The sequence below is a fragment of the Rhopilema esculentum genome, chromosome 14, assembly GCF_057945365.1.
Source record: "Rhopilema esculentum isolate cy_ngs chromosome 14, ASM5794536v1, whole genome shotgun sequence".
NCBI classification, from domain to species: domain Eukaryota; kingdom Metazoa; phylum Cnidaria; class Scyphozoa; order Rhizostomeae; family Rhizostomatidae; genus Rhopilema; species Rhopilema esculentum.
Genome location: NC_142828.1, coordinates 4,344,841 through 4,365,867, shown reverse-complemented (window position 1 = coordinate 4,365,867; position 21,027 = coordinate 4,344,841). Strand labels below are relative to the sequence as shown.

The 21,027-nt window shown below is 36.2% G+C and overlaps 1 protein-coding gene across 1 annotated transcript in view; it reads right to left on the bottom strand.

Annotated features, from left to right (window-relative positions):
* Positions 1 to 20,137, bottom strand: part of LOC135696378 (huntingtin) — a 55,221-nt gene extending 35,084 nt beyond the window's left edge. Inside the window, exons 1-24 of the mRNA XM_065215750.2 lie at positions 19,899 to 20,137; positions 19,508 to 19,587; positions 18,515 to 18,635; positions 17,655 to 17,714; positions 17,227 to 17,306; positions 16,933 to 16,999; positions 16,478 to 16,549; positions 16,051 to 16,192; positions 15,689 to 15,888; positions 14,714 to 14,885; positions 13,330 to 14,164; positions 12,701 to 12,750; positions 12,295 to 12,389; positions 7,998 to 8,099; positions 7,402 to 7,439; positions 6,778 to 6,844; positions 5,877 to 5,974; positions 5,017 to 5,087; positions 4,411 to 4,559; positions 3,513 to 3,776; positions 1,727 to 1,911; positions 1,263 to 1,323; positions 611 to 991; positions 107 to 214 (exon numbers count right to left, since the gene is read on the bottom strand). Of these exons, the coding sequence (XP_065071822.2) occupies positions 107 to 214; positions 611 to 991; positions 1,263 to 1,323; positions 1,727 to 1,911; positions 3,513 to 3,776; positions 4,411 to 4,559; positions 5,017 to 5,087; positions 5,877 to 5,974; positions 6,778 to 6,844; positions 7,402 to 7,439; positions 7,998 to 8,099; positions 12,295 to 12,389; positions 12,701 to 12,750; positions 13,330 to 14,164; positions 14,714 to 14,885; positions 15,689 to 15,888; positions 16,051 to 16,192; positions 16,478 to 16,549; positions 16,933 to 16,999; positions 17,227 to 17,306; positions 17,655 to 17,714; positions 18,515 to 18,635; positions 19,508 to 19,587; positions 19,899 to 20,015 (3,615 nt within the window). The 5' untranslated portion in view covers positions 20,016 to 20,137. The remainder of the gene's footprint in view (positions 1 to 106; positions 215 to 610; positions 992 to 1,262; positions 1,324 to 1,726; positions 1,912 to 3,512; positions 3,777 to 4,410; positions 4,560 to 5,016; positions 5,088 to 5,876; positions 5,975 to 6,777; positions 6,845 to 7,401; positions 7,440 to 7,997; positions 8,100 to 12,294; positions 12,390 to 12,700; positions 12,751 to 13,329; positions 14,165 to 14,713; positions 14,886 to 15,688; positions 15,889 to 16,050; positions 16,193 to 16,477; positions 16,550 to 16,932; positions 17,000 to 17,226; positions 17,307 to 17,654; positions 17,715 to 18,514; positions 18,636 to 19,507; positions 19,588 to 19,898) is intronic.
* Between the last annotated feature and the right edge of the window lie 890 nt (positions 20,138 to 21,027).

The following is a 21,027-nucleotide window of genomic DNA, read 5'->3' as shown; positions in this document are numbered from 1 at the left end:
AAGAAGGATTTTGAAGCTAAGCATATTGACCAAAGGAAAAAAGAAAAGGAGAGGAAAGGAGAGGAGAGAAAAGGAAAGGGAAGATAAACAATATAAAGACACTTACACTACCAACTTCACTGAAAGATGCCAGCTCTAGCTGCATGCTAAAGGCCTCAAGCACTCCACGTAGAAAGGCACCAAATTTTTCTCCTTTCTTTGACACGGAAGTGACCTGAATGCAATCATATAAAAACATAACTTTCCTTTTCTATTGTTATGTAAAAATATAATAAGTATCAAAAAACTTTTCGTTTCTATAAACATTTTTACAAGAATTTTCAAAAAAGATAGAAGGAAGAATTCAAAAGCTATTTATGGCTTTGCTGAAAAGCGTGCATTTTAAAAATGACCGTATGATTGTCGCGTCTGAAGCTTAGGGTATTACACCAGTAAAATAGAAAGATCTCTAAAGGAAAAAATAACATTCCTAAGAAAATATTGAAAGTTTGACTTCAACAATTGTTGCAATAGAAAAGAAAGTTAAGGGCGATGAGAAACAGTGCAGCGGATAGAATAGCTCGCATAGCAAAGGAAAAGGCACAGTAGCACAATAGAAAAATCCAAAAACCTGGTAAGTTTTGAAAGCGCCTTTTGCTGTCTCATAAAGTTTCATCATGTGTGGAATGGTATGAAAATGTCCAAGTTTTTCTGATTTGTCCGATGTTGACGACCCAGCTTCCTGTTTCGAATCTGATCCACCTTGGGGTGTCGTTCCGTCAGAGTTTTTCCTCTGTGCCGATTTTTCTGCGCTGGTTACCGCACTTTGATCAGACATAGCACGCCTATGTAGGTTTTTGTTCAGAAGGAACTTACGGGGCGATGTATTAATAGGTGTTCCCGAGGGAGGCTGTGGACTGGAGCTACCTGCGGCCATGGGGCTCTGCGAAGGAGACCCCGTAGCAGTTGATAATGATCTTTCTTTATCTTTTCCAGTGAAGGCAATTTGAATCTAGCATCAGAAACGTGCTTGATTAGAACCTTTCTCAAACAAGGCTTGAAATATTACGTATCTTGAACATGGCTTGAAATATTTGTCGTGCCTTAAAGAAAATCTATATCAGCTTCAAAAATTGTTCAAATGTCGCATCTGCTTTGAAAATAACTCCTCCGTTTAAACAAAGATAACAAAACCTCTCTTTCAATGGAGTAATCATTTCAATATCGTGGGTAGATACATTTCCTTCCTAGACTTGAGGCCTATGTAAACAATACACACATACCTTGGATGAAGAGGCAGCAGGGTTGCTTTGCTCGATAACATGCATGCAAACACACAGCAATCTGCAACGGAGCATAGACAACAAGACATAAGACAAGATGCAAAAAGCATAGAGAGAGATCAAAAAGTAAGCACAAACATCTGTATCTTGCAAGCTTGCTGAGTCCCTACATCAGCTAATTACCTTAAGAGGCGCCTGCAGTCTTACTAACAGAGTTTCGTTGCATAGGACCAAAGCATTAGAACCTATGTTCGTCGAAGAACTTGTGCATCTATGCGAGAGAGAGATACAAAGAAAATAATTGGCATAATTGTGCTCTAAAATGGGAGAAACAATTTTCCCGAAATCTGAATGCTTTGTGAAAATAACCGGGTCTAACCTCTCCTTCTGTGCAAGTCACGTTTAAAAAGTATGGCAAGCAGCCAAGATAATCAGAAATAATATTATCAACGCCTGTTCCCTACCTTACTGTATGCTGGAATAGTTTCGAAGCAATGGAATTCAATGTCGTGTCCTTGAATATAGGCCATCTTTCATCCTTTATCGATCCAAACGTTTCATCGTCTTCGTTGATGCCAGACTCTTTCCGTTCCTGAGCAATTTGGCGGAGAAATGCAGCCGAACTTCCGCAAAGCACATTGACGGCTAGCTGCAAATGAAATATATTGCAAATAACATTACATACTCTGTATTATTTAGGCGACTCAAAGGAGTGAAACAGATATTCGTTATCATTGTGTGGGCGACAAAAAGAAGTCAGTATCCAATCTCAAAACAATATAGCCAGCTGTTGATGTTTTAACCATCAATTTCACTCACTGACTAACTCATAAACAGTTTTGGTATGTTGCAGCTAAACAGAGATATGCTTTGCTACGATATATATTTAAGAAGATTCTTTTTGTGAATATATCATCAGTAGAATCCCGTTATAACGTACTCGGTTATTACGTACTTTCAGATATAACGTACTGGTGTGCTTGGCCCCGGCAAAACGTGTGCTTGGTTTTAGTCAATTTTTACTTACCCTCGTTACAACGTACTTTGGATATAACGTACTTAATACACCGGTCTCTTAAAGTACGTTATAACCGGATTACACTGAAAGGCACTTCAAAGCAGGATCAACAAAGGCAGATTTCTTGCAGATAAAAAGCTGTATTCTCCTTACTAGTGGTCTTGATTACAAACTTATTCAATTGATATATAAATCGTCTATGCTTAGTTATTGAAATCACACAAGGTTGTATTATTGCCACCATCATTATCACCTCCAATTGAAATATTCACAAGCTAGTTTCTATGCTGATGATACAAATGTCACGATCGTATCGAATGATGTCGAAGAGTTGGTCTTCGAGGCACAGCAGGAATTACTAAACCTCTCAGAGTTGATGAGAATAAGTAAGATAAGTCCTAACCCTGAAAAGACTCAATATATGATAATAGGTCATTCTCGTAAAGTAAATGCATTAAATATCTCGAGTGCGCTCAAACTGAACGGCGCTGATATTAAGCGTGTCACGAAGACTAAATATCTAGAATTGTAGATGAAAATCTAAAGTGGGATGAGCAATACAAGTTGTAAAAAGAAAAGTTTTTGGAGGACTTAGGTCACTAAAACTGTTAACAAATATAATTCCCCAAAAAGAACTTTGCAGTGTCTACTACTCCACTGTCGAAAGTCACTAACGGTATGCTAACGTTATTTGGGGCAACCTCCCAAACACTAAACTTGATACCCTCCAACGTCTGCAGGACCGCGCTCGATCAATAATTGAAAGCGCCAAATCAAAGGAAAACTGGACATGTAACTAGTTGAGCGTTGAAAATCTCATTCGATCCGATCGATCGGTCATGACGTACAAGATTATAAAGAAATTAAGCACAGAAAGCCTTTGGGATAAATTTCAGCAAAGATCCTCGCAATCAAACAAGGTACTGAAGGGATCTGAATATTCCTAGAACAAATACAGAGCATGTGAGAAAAGTTTTAACTCCTCTGCTCTTAAAGCCTGGAACGACGTTCCAATTGATATAAGAGAACTCCCGACCATTTGTCGCTTTAAAAAACTAAAGGAGTACTTGAAGAGCTGACAGATTCGTTTATTTAAACACGAACCCCTTGAAGAACAGCATTTTAGATGGAAATTGTATCTCTTTTAGTTAAACAAATGTATTTATACTTAATTAACATTGTATTAGGGTAGCTGAAGGGTTGAATCGTGTAAAAAGAAATATAAAAATCACCTTCAGAAGCTCCTGGTGCGCTTGCAAGTCCAGAGTGATCCAAGATGAGGTGAGAAGCGATAAAGCAACATTCAAAGGACCGGAATATGAAGACATCTCGTCATCAAAAACAAGCTTTCTTGATGGTCCAATAGGACGGAAGCTTCGTTCTTTTGGCACATTTTGTATGGATACTTTGCATTGTGGGTAAAGCTCCCATGCCAACGGTGTCAGTGAGACTGGGTAGGTTTCAGCAAGCAGCGCCATTGCCTGGCAGCATCCATGCTAGAAATTGAGAAGATAATTATGAGACAGAAAATCAATTCTATTTTGGCTGTTCTAATGAAGCAAAGAACAGATATTTCTAACCCTACTTCCACCGATAAATACCAATCCTCAAATACTCTAGTAAGAAAAAGAAATATTGCTTCTTTTTGGTCTCTATATTAAAAGCCAAAGAACCGAAAAACATTCTTGCAAAATTTAATATACCCCGAAAAGCTTGAAGAATATAACAAGATATACGGTATTTCAATGTGTTCTTTCATCTACCTGACTGTTTGAGAAAACACTTATATAATTTTATTTTCGCTAAACACAGAGCTATGATATTATCTCCTGGTTTACATCTCTGCTTTAGACCCTTAGAATTTGCAATTTAAACTTTTTACATTAAATTCTTAAAAGTTTTTGCTTTTTTCTCGTATCTGATTCCACCTTTTTTACTGTCCACCATTATCTACATCATCTGATACCCTAATTATTCGATTACTAGATTGAAAGCGCTCCCCTCAACCACAGTCTTCAGATTCCCAAATTTTTCATAATTTACCAAAACAAATCAAGATCATCAATCTAGATATATAACTGTATATTTTTTATTGCACTACATAAGTAAATAAATGTAAAAATAACTCACTGTTAGGAACTTTGTAGTTGACGAGTTAAGTGTTTTGATCAGCTCTCTGACAATGAATGCAAGATTTGCATCAAACAATTTTTTGTATTGGCGAAAAAACGGAATGACTTCTGTAGTTGCCATTTTGCAGTTTACTTTTCCACTAACATCTAGTAAAGAAGAATTATTGCGGAATAAGAAGCTTTCTTGTAATTTTAACATATAAACCAAAAAATATATAAAACTAAGAAGTTTTTTGTAATTTTAACATATAAACCAAGGAAGATATAAAACTAACATCGACAGATGTCAGGTTTCAAAAGCGAAAGTCATGAAAGATTATTCGATGACCGAAAAAATCACCGGGGCTTTCTACATTTGTTTGCAATGGTTGATGAAACGTCAATTGCAATAAACTTGCATTATTTCAAATCCCGAGTTCATGTTAAATATTTGTCAAGTAAAAAATTTTCAACCTGATAATTTACCATTTGTGATATCAACGCAGCTAGTTGCTATATACACATAAATGCTCAAACAGAAAAAGTAATGTCAATTGTTACTATAGGAATCAGTAGAAAATGTCGATATACCCTGAAATTTCAATGCAAACTTAAGATGGCAAACCTTTAAACTTCAGCACGCGCTGAGATGATGCTTTTTCCAGTGGTTCGCTGTAATCCAAATTTGGCAGCATGCTACAGCACAAAGAAGAAACGATTCAGTGGAATATGAAAGTAGGGATGCTGATGCAAGCCAACAAACTTAATTGTAACTAATACTGTTGTTCAATTTTTGGCGGTACAAAATTTGAGAATGATTTTGCAAAAAGCAAACATTTTACAACATACTGAAAGCTTTTTTTGTCTGACACTCCCCACAGTATAAAGCGTCAGCATAGGGTTCCGAAAGAACAAAGTGGAAAATGTATATACCCAGTTGGGATCGAAAATAGCCAAAAAGAAGTTCATTTTTCTCTTGGACCCCAGTGCTGACTTTCCTATAGGCACGCGGTACTGATTGGACAACTACATATACCGGTCACGTGCCCGCGTTTTTGTGATTGGCCTTTCTTGTCCAATGTGGCCGAAGCAAGCATTGTGTCAACCCTATCTCGCACCAATAAGGACGATATATGGTTGTGATTGCAAACATTTAAGAAGAGTAAAATTTCAAAGGACGTGACGGTATAGCTGATTTTCCATGAAGCAATAACAAAAAGCTTAATGAAGTTGACGTCTTTAACGAGTCATGATCTCAAACAGGTTTCGTGACTGTAACATATTTTCACTAGAACGTTGATTCAAATGTTGTTTCGAAAATGAATAAATTATGAACGTGAATGTGTGTTTTAAATTATGGTTTTCAAACTCAAAAAAGGTATCAAGTAACCTAAAAATAATTCGTCGTATAACACACAGGAACTCATCAAATCATTGGCTAAGAATACCAGTGACAAAAAACATAATTCAAAAGGCAAAACTCACTTCACAATCGCTTTTGATGCTGCCTGTCTTACTCTTGCATCTTCGTCTGCTAAGAAACCTAAAACTGCCTCGATGCATCTGGTTTGCATCTTAGACATCTATCAAGGATAAAAGTGCCCGAATACAAAATCAAAATCTTTGAAAATTTTCAGAGTGATGAAGTTCAGGGAGACAAAGAATTGAAATGCTAAACAATTATGGAGTTTTATGGAGCCTTAATAGCACGAGATATCATCCCTGATATACCTATACGAGGCTAAATAATTGTGAAAGCGCAAATAGATTATAGTTGTGCCTTAAAATTAATAAATTAACATATCTTTAAGCCTTTGCTATTTCGGAAATGTTGCTTCAATAACCTCGCTACAGTTGCTATACTACATTACAGTTGGTTATCGGAAAACATAAGATATGGAAGTAGGAGTGTTTAAAGACTGGAATGTTGGGACTATGAACTGCTATCAGGCTTTAGAAATACGAACAAGGGCTACATTTAGTGTGAGGCTGGATGATTGCAAGGTCCCAGCAACGCTAAAAGCATGTTGGGTTCCTTCTTTCAATTTCGGTAATATGAGATAGCAGCAAAATAATAATTATTCAAATTACCATTACAGTATCCTTTTAATATTCTAAATTTTTATTTTGCAACTGAGGTGTACACACTACTGATATCAAACTAAAAAAACTAGCCGCACCATGTTTTTCTACCCTTGCAATAACCTTGCGCCCTACCCTATCCCTTAAATGCATACCCTTCGCTTACCAATAGCTATTCAACAAATAGTCTGATTCTTGCTGCAGCCATCTTGAAAATATATAGGGCAAACACACCTTACAAATCATTTTTGTGATTGTAAACATTGCAGTAAATTGTAAAGCATTGTAAACCCATTTCACTTACTCTGTAGCCTGTGAAGGCATTCATCCCATGTTGCTGTAAATACGTTGCTTCAACTAAATTCACCAGTCTGTTTTAAAGAAAAAATAAAAAGGATAGGCTACAATAACAACATAATGAAAAGCTAATCGCGGTTCAAAATGCCTTAAAACATTGTAAACAGGAGATGCAAATTTTGTTAAAATTTTTATAACAAGTAAACTTGAGTAATAACTAAAATGGCATTGCAGTACAGCATTGCAACCTCTTGAAAACAACTTTGAAACATTTTACAGTGTTAAGGGAAAATCTTTCCATAATCTTAAACAACTAAAAAAGTAACGGCAAAAGGAATGGTGTGACATTAATTTGATGTTGTAGCGGACATTCTTTTTAAATTGCAGCACTTCTACCAGATTCTTCAATTTGTGTTACAAAATAATAACCATTTTTCAAGCCCCTCTCTCAGTCTAGCCAATGATCGGCTAAGCTTCCAAATTGGAAATAATGCACCTTTTTCTTATTAAGTCAAATGCATATTTATCAGGTCACCCTCTTGTACGAATTATCCAGTGTAAGAAATCTTTTTCTTGCTTCTCTCAAAACGCCCTCAAATTAAAGTGTTATCTCTCAACTGTTCAAACTTACCTGTAATCAAGCAAGGCAAACAACTCTAATATTTCAACCTGATATCAAAAAGAAAATTATATTCAGTTATCGTTGATTAGGGTAAGCTACAAACATTGCTAGCACGTGCTTTTTTCTTTCTAATATTTCATGGTTTCAGAAATATACTCATTTACAAAAGCACATTTTAACAAAAACATAGTTAGCTGAGACAATGCTTGAACGCACTTTTATATTTCCAATAACTACAGCCAAATCGAGGGTGCATACCGACGTTTACTTTTCGTATTACAAGCGGGTTTTACCATTAAATTCTACTTAGTTCGAGGAAAATTATAAACAACAGCTTTAAAAAGGGAATAAGACAAAGAGCTACATTTTCACAAAGAACATTAAATTCATGGCACTGAAATTTAATTTAAATTTATGCCCTTAAATTGAAAAAAAAGTTGCTAATCAAAAATAACGCTGTTAGAGATTCATGAATAGAATTTTGAGTCATTTTTCCTTTAAAACCCATTCAATTTGGGATTCATAAGAATTCTCCAATGGCAACATATTCCAGAATTTCAGACAAAAAGGTAAGCATTTATTGGAACGTTTATATCAACACTTACTTTCAATAGCCAATAAGAGTTGTCTTTCAATGTCAATATTTTCAGCATAATTTCGTATGCAAAATGATGATAATCACTTTCAAACAACTGATTTATAAATTCCTTGAAAAGATAAGATAGATTTTTATAGAAAAAAGAAGTGGGAAGCTTCGTATTGAACGTATAGATTGTGATGTAAAGCAAATACCATTTTTTAAAAAGAGTAGAGCACTTAGCTGTATAAGTAACATTCAGGCAGTCTTCGTAGAAAGATATTTTCAACATCAATTATTTTCAACATTCAACATCAATGGAAAATTATTTTGAGTTCGCGTTTTTGGAAGTGTCGAAAGTGAAGCTATGGCGGTCGCACGACTTGGATTCTATTACGTCTGTTTGTTCCTATGGTCGTTTTCATCGATCAAGAAGCTTGCATTTTGCAGCACCGACTCATTACCAATCATGTTAAATTATTTGGATATGGATGAAAATTTCTCTGAAAGCTATATATCTTCTTCGCTCTGGGTACAACGACAGAGCCGTGGGATACAGCTTCGACCAGATGGGCCTACTTTTATTCAAATGATGCTGTTACTCTGTGGCGATGTTGAAACATGCCCAGGTCCATCCATAAAGTGTTGTTCGTGTGCCAAAACAGTGAGAAAAAACCAAAGTAGAGCTATGTGTATACAATGTCAGGACACATTACACCTGAAATGCTTGACCAAAGATCTTAATGAAGCTCGCTGTTTATCGTGCTTAACAAAACATGATCGCGAAAGTCCGAACGAAGCTGCTGACATTCAAAACACAGCAAATGGTGTAAACGCTGACACACATTATGAGTTACCCGAGCTGGCTGTATTGCAAAATAAGCCTGGCCTCAAAATCTTACATCAGAATATCAGAGGGCTCCTAACACATAAACACAACATCTGTCATCTTTTAGAGAGCTTTAAAAAGATCCATATTCTCTCCCTCAGCGAAACTCACCTTTCAAAGGATGATGAGGCTCAGGCTAAAATTTCTGGCTACGATTTTATCGCAAAACCAAGACTTTCAAACCCGGATAAAGGAGGCGGCGTGGGGATATATATCGCATCCCATATACCATATCAACGAAGATTTGACCTTGATCAACCCGAAATGGAGTGTATTTGGCTGGAGATCCTATTTCCCAAAACAAAAGGTATCCTTATTGGCATCATTTACCGGCCACCAGATACGTCAAAATATCTTCCAGAAAATTACGCAACCAAATTTAAAACAATGATGGACATAATTTCTACGGAAGATAAAGAAACTCTTATTCTGGGTGATTTAAATTGTAATTATCAAGATAAAACAGACCACAAAGAATTAAAAGATATACTGTCTTCATTTGGACTGAAACAGCTGATCAAAGCTCCGACGAGGATAACTAGACTCTCGTCCACGCTTATTGATGTTATATGTTCAAATGAGCCACAAAACATTTGCTCCCCGACAGTAATTCCTGCTGGTCTTAGTGATCATGAGCTGATTGCTTGTGTCCGCAAACTGCACAACATAAAACAAAAGCCCAAAGAAATTAACTGCAGAAACTATTCAAAGTACAACCAAGCTTCCTTTTGTGAGGATCTGGGATCTCGAAATTTTGATCGGATCTACTCAGCTACCTCTGTAAATACAGCATTGGCATTGTTCAATGAGACCTTAACACAATGCATAGACAAGCATGCGCCTTTTGTCAAGAAGCGTATAAAAGGAAGGCTTTGTCCATGGCTCTCTAAGGAACTCAAACAAGAAATGAATATCAGGGACCAGCTTCTTCGCAAGGCCCGACGCTCAAACACTGAATTAGACTGGTCTACATATAAGCGTAGCAGAAACAGAGTGAACAATCTTGTTAAAAGCAATAAAGCAAGATATAACAAAGAACTATTGCGGGATAATGCCGATTCTGCAGAAAAGTTTTGGTCTGCAATAAAGAAAATATACCCTACAAAGGAAACTTCGACGACTTCAACATCAATGATAGAAGTGAATGGTCAAAAAATGACAGATACAAATGAAATAGCAAATGCTTTCTCCAAACATTTTGCAACAGTAGCCAACGCCTTAAAGGCCAAAACGCTATTACTGAGAAATTTTATCTGGATGCCACAGAAGAGCTTTGCTTCCACCGAGGAAAAACACTTCCGCTTCCAATCAGTCAATCCAATCCAAGTCTATAATGAGTTGAATCGTCTTAAACGAAAGAAAGCAGTGGGTGTCGATAATTTTCCATCTGGAATGATAAAAGACGCGGCATCTTTTGTAGCTGAACCACTGACCTACATCATCAACATGTCTATTGAAACAGGTTTGGTACCATCCGACTGGAAAATAGCAAAAGTTATTCCGGTGTTTAAATCAGGAAGCAAATCAGACTTGGATAATTATAGACCCATATCAATTTTGCCAATTCTGTCGAAATTGTTGGAAAAGTTCATTCACAAACAGCTGCTTGACCATTTGGAAAAGAATTGTATGCTGTTCAACTTTCAATTTGGTTTCCGTTCCAAGCGCTCAACAGAATTAGCAGTGACACTCTTGACTGATCATATTCGAAAGGAAGCTGACAACGGCTCCCTCACAGGGGCCATCTTCATCGATCTGTCAAAAGCTTTTGACACGGTCAGTCATTCAAGCCTTCTAAACAAGCTGCCTTCCTTTGGGATTCATGGTACTGAGTTAAACTGGTTCACTGACTACTTGTTTAACCGGAGCCAGTTTGTTCAAAGTAATGGATGTGCCTCTGATATCACGCCAGTATTTTGTGGAGTACCACAAGGATCGATTATTGGTCCTCTGTTGTTTATAATGCATTTTAATGCGGCTCACACTGTTCTACAGAATTCTAAAATCATAACATACGCTGATGATACAGTAATATTTGTGTCAGGCAGTTCCATAGATGAAATTGAAGGCAAGCTAAATAATGACCTGGGACACCTAAAAGCCTGGTTCGATGAAAATGAACTACTGATAAACTTGAAAAAGGGAAAAACAGAATCAATGATCTTTGGCACAGCTAAACGACTAGGTAAAACAGAGAAGAAGGAGATGAAAGTTGAAATAAATGAAACATCGATTGCAGGGACTTTAAGTTACAAGTATCTTGGAGTGCATCTAGATCAATCATTGAACTTTGCAACTCACTTTGACAAGGTTTTTAAAAAAGCTACAGGAAGATTAAATTTGCTTCGACGCATTAGGAGCTCCATTGACTCTGCGAGCGCTGAAAAGATCTATCGCACCATGATAATGCCTGTTTTTGGATATTGTGGTACGCTGTCCCTCGGTTGGTCTACATCATACAAGAAAAGAATTGAAAGTCTTGAGAGTAGAAGCCTTGATGTTATTAAATCGACCAAGGTTACGTCTGTCAGCTTGCGTGTGCCCAGTATCAATGCAGGAGTGAAAAAGAGGTCCTGTAATTTGGTGTTTGATACCTTACAAGGCAATGTTTGTGATGCAATGACAGATTACTTCGTTATAAATGCTCATGGGAAAAATACTAGAAACGACAAACATCTAGTCAAGTTGCCTCAAGTGAAAACAGAATTTGGACGCAAAGGTTTTTACTATCAGGCAGGAAAGGAATTTAATGACCTGCCACTAAGTGCAAGAAAGATTAAATCTAGAACTATTTTTAGACGATTTTTAGAAACTCATTTTAATTGATGTAAAATTATTTTATCTTTAGATTGGACTTTATTGAACTTTTGTAATCCGTTTTTAGATCTTACCATTAATTTATTAAGTATCAGGACCCTAATGATAACAGTACATATTGTACTGATAGGTTATCCTGTTAAAATATTCGATTTATCAAGAAACATCAGCACACAAAATAAGTCTATATCACGTTTTATTCCTAAGAGGTCTTTGTGTTATAATACAAAATAAATGTATGGAAGACAAATATCGAAAGATTTTGGAGAGAACTTTATTAAAGCTTCGAAATAAAATCCTAATTCTGATTATTGAATTAAAAATCATTAAAGAAAGAGACTGATACAAAGTATTCATTGAGCAATGATAAAAAGATTGAAAATTGATAACAAAAGCATCAGTTTCGAAGAATAAATTCATTAAACAGAAATTTAGCTCTGAAATTTGATATCAAGGATTTCTAAAACAACTGTATATAGAGTCACATACTTAGATTTAATAATGAACCTATGTCACAAAAAAAATAAACGGGAGACAAATTGATAAGAAAAAAGTTCACTCAGGCAAAGCAAACGGCCAGCTAGAATAAACTGATAAAAATAGTTGCTTCTCAACTTACCTTTACAGAGGAGCAAGTCATCTTGAGTGAAATTGAAGACTCGTCATCCAAAATCTTTTTCAATATGTCGACAACAATATCAATTGGTAGTGGATCTGAAGCGGAAAAACAGGGATGCAAGGTATAAAGATTGCAGCAAATGGCATGAGTTATAGCAAAAAGTAGTTTTCATAACATAAGAGGTTTGAAATGCCTCTCATATCGCCAGCAATGAACATATCACAGAGTTCGAAAACGACAAAAGGATTAACTACAAATAGGCTGAAATTCAAATTCTTAAAACAAAAAATAATGAAAAAAATTTTTCCAGTTACACTTTTCCAGTTACACTCGAATAATTACTGTACAAATAACAAATACTCAAGATAGATTCAAACATCATCATATCATTTCAAAAGGATCTAACCTGTTGAGTACTTCTTAGCATTTGTGTCTGCCCAATCATCATATGTTCCACTGAGAGATAAAAATGGATATTTTGGAAAGCCGCTACCAAAGGTAAAAATGAATTTAAAAAACCTAGCAACATAAAAAACAAAAAAGCCAGCGAGAGTTTTCAGTATCAATCAGCTATTTTCTTTTGTGGGGAATTCAATGAATAAACCTGATAGGACTACCTCATTGGCCTTGGAGGCTGCACCCACTGAAGCAACCTTATTTAACCTATAAAAACCTTACCGTCTGAAGAACATTTCAGAATACCGAGAAGAGATAAGAAAGGTAATATTGAAAATAATTCATATATTTATCAAAACTTAAGACGAGTTACCAGAGGTTTCCGGTAATCCAAAAAAAATTATGAACTATACCTATTCAGGTATAGACAAAGTTTTGTTTCCAATTATAGTCTACCAAAAGTAACATTAATATATAACTACAAAATCTACCCAGCTTTTGTTGACGACCAGCACGATTCAAAGGTAGATAGAAGTTGTGTTAAGGTGATGTTTTATGGTTGAAGAGCATGTGATTTTTGAAAAACAGTGGATCGCTGGTCCTTATGCACAAATATGAAAAGAACATCAAATGTCATACCCAGACTGGCATAAAGCAGCTTTAATATACAACCCAAGGACGTTTGCAATCATTCCTCTGATCTGCTGATCAGGGTGATCAGCGAACAAGAAGCAGTCCCTAACACACTGGCCACTGTCATCTTCAGATTCGGCGTCGTCGTTGCTAGCCTTCTCTTCCGCATCGTCAGGCAGCACTCTTGCAAGGAGTGATTCTGGGTACATTGCTAGTGCGTGGCTCAGACAATGCAACGCAAGTGATTTGACACTAACACGTGTCCTCGAATCAGAAACCAATTTACCTACAGTTCCAGTCAAAAGGAACGAGCACATCAATCGCACGCAGTGAAGCAAAGGTACGCCCAAACAGGCAATGGCATCGATGTTAAAATATTTCTCGACAGCTTGTTTGGCATCATAACTTGTAATTGACATTAATCGTTCCATTTCTTCTAAGTCTACTTCCTCATTTTCGTTTTCAGGTATGTCGCTAACGGAACTGTTACTAGTCAGCCTTCTTACATTAGTAACATCCTTCTCATCGATGTTGACGTATCCTCCATCCGTATAACTACTCGGCAATGTCAGACCGTCTTCTTCTAGTTCTTCATCCTCCACCACTTCACTGACACTATCGTTATCGCTGACGCTAGACATCTCAGCACATTGTTCTATGGCCCCCGATATTTCATTTAAAGCACCAACGGCCGAATCTTTAGAGCGAGTGTTACTCTCGATCGACAAATTGCTGAGTTGATCCTGGATTCTACCGTCACCGCTCTGCGATTCCTCTTCCAGTCCAAAATCATTAGCCTCGCTTCCAAGCAAATCAAGATGCATCTCACTTCCAAGGGTACCTTGAGAGGCAAAGATTTAGAACAGCATTATATGACAAGGAGTGGAATTCATGATTCAGAGTTGTGTATGTACAAGAAACAAACGTCTGCTCCTGTGCATAATGCGAAACCTCGGGTATAATTGGAGGAGCATTAGCAGACTAGGCAAAGAATGGTAATCTAAAGTCGTTTACTGTTGCTATTTGCTCTGTTCTAATTGTCCTCTGAAAAGAGTCTTCTCTGTCAAAATCTATAGCCAATTATAAACGCTTTTGGGCGTAGAACAGGACAGTTTTGAACTGCTAAACTGAGTTTCTCGTTTAATATGACCAACAATGAAAACACTGTCTACACGGCATCAAAATCACAAATCGGTTAACAAAAAACATTGTGATGAGATAATGTATACATAGGGGTTTCAAGATCTGGTATACAGCACAGGACGTTCTTAGTTGCGAATCCGAGTTTCACGCTTAAAGCAAACATCAGGCAACTGCCGGTTCTATACATCAAACATATGATTCACCTGTAAAAAAGCAATCTTCATAACATGAAGGTTTCACAACACACCTGAGATTGTTGCGCTTGCATTTGTTACGGTGGGAGAGATACCCCTTGGAGACAGAAGAACTGCCATTAGGCAGTGTGGCCTTGTTTGAAGGATTTGATTCAGGCATTCCAATGCCGCATTCACGACATTGTGATCCGAATGTTTAGTACAGAACATCGTTACTTCATACACCTGCAACGGGAAGCATGGAGGACATTTCTCAACCAGCAGGACATGTCAATACAGAAAGCTATTTAAGGCTGAATCATACGGCACCGAAATTTTTGTGATTTATTAGAATGCTGAAGATAATAGTTTGACTTTGATTAGACTAGCTGTAATATTTGCCCAAATCTTTGAGTACGTAAGAATTTTCATAAAATCTTTCACAAATGAATGATTAAACGTATAACAATATTTTATAGAATTCATTTTAGAGCTCATATAAATTGACAAAATCTAAATTATAGTAACTATCAGTTTTATCTTACACGAGGGGTAGTTGTTTCAAGGGTATGTGCCTGATTTATATACCCCCTGTTTCTAACGATGTGCTTCGAAAATAATCTTCAACTTGTGTTTAATATTGAGATACAAGATATCTTTTTCAATCCATGTTTTAGTAGAGTTTACCCGTTAAACGTTTGTAAGAAAAATAACTCCACAAAGTCTACATTGGGGTAAAGATTTCTGTATGAAATTTCAATATTTTAATAGCGATAAGCATCATAATGAGAAAAGCAATTCGACTACTACATCAAATCGAACTCAAAATTAATTCAACACCTAAGGGTAAAAATGAAAAATGAAATGCAAAAATAAAATATGCAAAAAATTTACAAAAATACTCGTTGATGGTACCATTATCGGCCTTTCTCCCTTCCACAATACCCTATTCAGGTATAAACTTTTTCCAAAGTGGGTTTGTAGGGTAAATAATTTGATTCTCCGTACACTTAACGAAAACAATTCTACCAATACCACAGAAATTTTACCTTAAGCAATTTGGCCTCATCGACGATATCTGAGACAGGCTCTTTATCCTCCGAGTAAGGGGTCTTCACACCAAAGCTCCCTTTCATGGTGTCCAGACTGCTGTCTTCTCCTCCAACGTTTGGAATTATCTGTCTAAAAGATAGCAACACCCCAAGCAGGGTTGCTGGTGGCAAATTCTCAGTTAATGGAACAACCATGCCTGAAAAAAGCAAATCATTGCAAGATAAGATGGGAATGTAATTTCATTTGGCAGGGCAGCTGGACAGAGTTCTTCTCAAAGAAAGAACGGTACATTATGTGTGTACACAGGTAAAAATATTTCAATTGTCGATCAATGCAAGCTACAGGATGAAAATCTTACCTAGAAGGACATTCAGAAGCCAGGCATAAAAACGATTGGGATTTCTTGAATTCAGGCAAATGCAGTTCAGAGCAGACGAAGATGTCCTTCGCTTCATGGCAGATTCCGACTTTAGGTTGGGAATGAATGATTTCAATAGAATCTGCAATAGATAAAAGCTATATTTTAAAAGATAAAAGTTAACAGTTTATAACGTATTTTAAAGGACACCTGACATTAACATAGAGGCTGAAAAAATTAAAAAGTCACCCTATGTAGACAGATAGAAAATAACAGAAGACATCCACACAGTGGCCTTTCTTCATTTCTTCCCTTGGCATATTATATCAGTACATATATATCAATAGTCAATCGACTGTTCAAAGAAGTAAACAAAAGTTCAATAGCCTTTTGATACATATCTTTTGAATAGGGCACATAGAAATACCTTAATATCAACTTCTCTCATGAACTTTCCGAGCACAGGGCACATCTTTGACATCAGAATACCAAGAGTTTCCTACAATGAAAAGGAAAACTTACGAAAAAATTGATTTTGGAATCGAATTTGAATGGATCAAAATTTCAATGCATAGACAAGAATAAGAGTTTACGAGAACCTAAGAAGAATTAAATCATCCGAAATGACTGAGCTTAGAGGATTAAAAGAAGGAACTATCCCACAACTCATGAGAACAACTGCAGTCGTGAAAAAGTTTTTTAAAATGAATATGTGAAAAACTTTTTATCTTAGATAACACAATGTGTTTCTATTTTTCGATTTGGCATTGCTACTTTGTTTCATTCTGTAGTTTGTATTTAGATTTACTTTTCATTGAAACTCAGCTGTATTACTGAATTGATATGCAGAGTAAAAAAATCATAGCTTTTGAAAATGGTTACCTGCACTTGGTCCTCTTCACGTTTGGCAATTTTGACAATACAAGGAAGGAGATTTGCAAGGTATGGCCTGAAATGCAGGGATTATAAATATTTCAAAAAATGCGAAATTTATATATCTTCTTAATATATTCTTTGCCCATCTGTACCATGGTTTAAATCAAATCTCACCATTTACAATTGTAGATGAATGACTTGTCAATATTGTGACATTCAGAATAACTTCATGAGATATAGCAAAGCATTGTATTTCAGATGATGAAACATCATTAAAATTATTTCATAAATATCAAATACCTGCATTTTTGAGGCCTAATTGTGTGGCATGTTTCTGCAAACCTTTGCATTGCAGCTCTAAGAGACTTTGCACTACCATTCTGAAACCACAAAATGACCGATATAATTATTTCCTTGTAGAATGAATTGCAAATAAAGTTTTTTTGATATTTCTGGTGCATGCAATGGTTTTTATGTCAGATCACACACATGTTACAAATCCAATGCTTTTGTGATAGCAATCTTATAAAATCTTTACAATATAAGATCTTCACGACTTGAAATCTAACATCTACACATCATCAAAATCTTACTGGAAGTAATATGTTTTGAAAAATAACTTCCATGAAATGTTTTACAACATCTGGGTAAAAAGATTATCTTGTTTTGTTTCCAAAACTTACACCTATAGAGAGATATCTATATCATATAACTCTTTAATGTCTTACCTTCTTTATCTCTTTGTAAAACTCAACTTGGACTCTACCAATATTCGACTCCAAAAATGCCTAGAGAGATGGAAAGTGACACTAAAATAAATCATAAAAAAACACAATTGAAATAGCTTACATGAGTTCTTCACAACTTGCAGAATCAATCTTCAACATCCATTCTCTAGTCTAACTTGTAACTTATTCTCTAAATGTAAATGTTAATAATTGGTATTTCATCTACACAAGGTATTTCCAGTTAAATGCACCAACCTAAAGCATCCTCTAACATTTTCGAAGTTTTTGTCCCCCAGGAACCAAGCAGGTCCCACACTTCAAATTTGAAAGTGGGGGGGGGGGGCCAAGGCTAGCAAAAGTAGAAAGAAATGCTTCTTTCCCCATCTACAGCAGCTTTAAAACTACTTGCTTTGCAAAAAATGGGGGGCATGGCCTTGCCATATACTACAAAGTCATAATATACACTTGATTTAAAGTTCTTTAAAATTGACATTGAAACCTTAAGAGTTCATAAACCTTTTCATGTTTTCTTGTGTAGGTTTTCCAACCTTTTGATAATAGCATAAGATTTCCAACATTGATAAAGCATATTTTTCTATTAAGTGTGTTGATGAACCAAAATGAAATCAATCATGAAACATGGTGCAATTTCGAACTTGGCATAAAATTAGTGTTTTCATTTGATCAACATAAACTAAAAATTTTGAATCAATTATGAATGTATTTGTGAGACATTGGAATTTTTACCAATTCGCTAAATATTTAATGAATAGCTGCAATAAAATACCTAATTGAAACACAGACAGAATTTGATGATCAGGATGATCATTAGCACAATCTCATGTTTACGGGTAACTCACCTTAATTATTTTATTGAGGGCCTCTCCACCCATAAGTCTAACATCCGCATCTTGGTCATCGCATGCTTGAAAAAGTAATTCTATGGATGCTGATAGCAGGCTTGGAAAAGCCTGTGAGTCCCTGTGTTCAATGAAAACATGATGATTGAAAGTTAGGGCATTTGACTAACATTTTTGCAAGCAACAACTAAGCTTTCAAACTGGATAAAAACAGTTTTTGATGTGTTCCTAATCCTGTGCTCTCAAGGCCACTACTTTTTCTTGCTTTTTATTCAACCATCAATTCTAGAACAGTGTTTAGTAAAAACATATATTAGATTTGTTTCGTCATTCTGGCTGCCTGGCTGGTATGAATTTAACTTGAAAACTAAATAGATGGACTACACATGGCCTGGTAGCAGGCCTAGTTGTTTAAGGAGAGCCATAGCTCTTCTTCCCTTCCAAGCTCTCTACAAATGCTGGAGGGGAGCTACAGATTTCACTCCTCAAAATCAACTTTTCCATTGCTTCTATTCTTGTCTATCTGCAAATAGATCACTACAACTTACTTAGAGAGCTACTATTTACTGTTCTCTTGCTAAGTCTTATGACCAGGCCTGCCTAGTAGGTATCAAACTAGTATATCATATGGAAAATTATAAAAACATGATTTGGATGTTAACAATAAATCAAAAGTATGGGTATAGGTGCAAATTATGCAGAATATCTCTGGGGTGAAATCTGCTGGGCAAAATTTATGTTGAAACTAAACAGTATAAACTTGCATCACATTGAAAGTATCATCATCGCCATGCTTTACAGTTGAATTAACTTGAATAACTTTTTTCTAAAAGAACTGATGTCAAATAAGCAGGCAGTCCAAGTGCATACATGATCACTTGCTACAAATATATTTTTACAGATACTTCCCCAATAAAATTAATTGAAACAGAAGTTCAAGCTTTTTAGAAATGTTTAGGAAAGTTAAATTTAAGACTTTCTTTGCATATTTACCTGATTGACTGGAAGGGTAAAAAATCTGCAATGGTTGTACATAGATTTATTCTATCTTTTGAAGACAAAAGGAAATCTTTCTTCCTGAAATAAAAAATCTGGCTATCAGGTACGCCAAAATAATGAAATAAGAAAGGTTTCAAATTCAGATGCAAATATGAACATGCTATAGTCAAACACTCGAAAAGCAAAAAAGCATCGTCATAGAAAAAATATATGATACAAATCTCAAATTTTATGAAGAGGAATTACAAGGAGGCGGCTACCCAGATTATAAAGCTAGCTCTTTCACTTGCTACAAAAAAATCATAATTTGACACTGGATATCACTTTCTGTTGTGCTGCACATTTTGAAATGTTAATGTTAATGCAAACTAAATTGTGTCAAAACTTGCCTTTGGGCTGAAGGACTGCTGTCAGACGACCCACCAGCCAGCTGACTGACAGCATACACTTGATTATAGTGGCCTCTGAGGACCTCGAAGGTCTTAAGAAGCTTCTCGGTCATCACTGCCGATAGTTTAACGACATATTTTTCCGTGTATTGTTGCTTTAAACACGCCTATCTTTCAAACATTCTTCCGCCATCTTCTTCTCTTACTTCAAGATCAAGTTGCTGTTGTTGTTCTTAATGAAACTTTAGACCGCGGAAAAGTTCAAAGAGAAATTTCCCTCTTTTGCTGCCAAATTCTATTTCAGGGTGTGGTCATCAAGTGCTCTTAGTTTTCAGAAAGGTATAACTCTGTCGATTTCGTTTGGTATATTTCCCAGTGACAGGCCCGTCGGAACCGAGGGGGCTGGAGCCCCCCCAATAATTGTCAAACTGTAGTATGTTTCCTTTATAACAGTGTACTAAATGAGAAGGAAAACAATGGGCAACCCCCCCCCCCCCCAATATGATATTCGTTCCGACGGCACTGCAGTGATGCTATCATTAGGCTACACAGCTAAGTGAGAGTGTTATATCATAGTAGAGGAGATAAAGTATCATAATTTTAAATAGCAGAGCAAATAATATTAGTTTTATCTATGACCATGACAACAAACCAAGACTCAGATTTTGGGATAGTTGGTACCTTCTGATAGAAGATGGTACCTGATGATAATGAAATAAATTCTCAATTATAAACAAGGCAGTGACCTCCGTATGGAAGATTGGGGTTGTTTATGAGCCTTTATGGTAGTTATAACGATAAGAGACTAGACTAGTTCTGAATTGTAAAAAGATTCGGGTCATAGCAAAATGAAAGACTATCTTATAGCTGGATTTTATCTCGGGCCTGACAAATGACCGTGACTAGACTGATAGTTATAGAACAGATATTAACACATGAGACGCTAAAAACTGATAATTTCTACACATGTTCACAAATATCCTATGTAATTTGCAGCTTGTTTTGGCAAACACTGAATCCCTCGGGGGGAGGGGGGGGTGTAACTAAGCCTAATTTTAGACGGAGACGCGTCATTTTGGTTAAAAATTTGGATCCATAATTCTGCACATGTCTGAAAAATGTGAC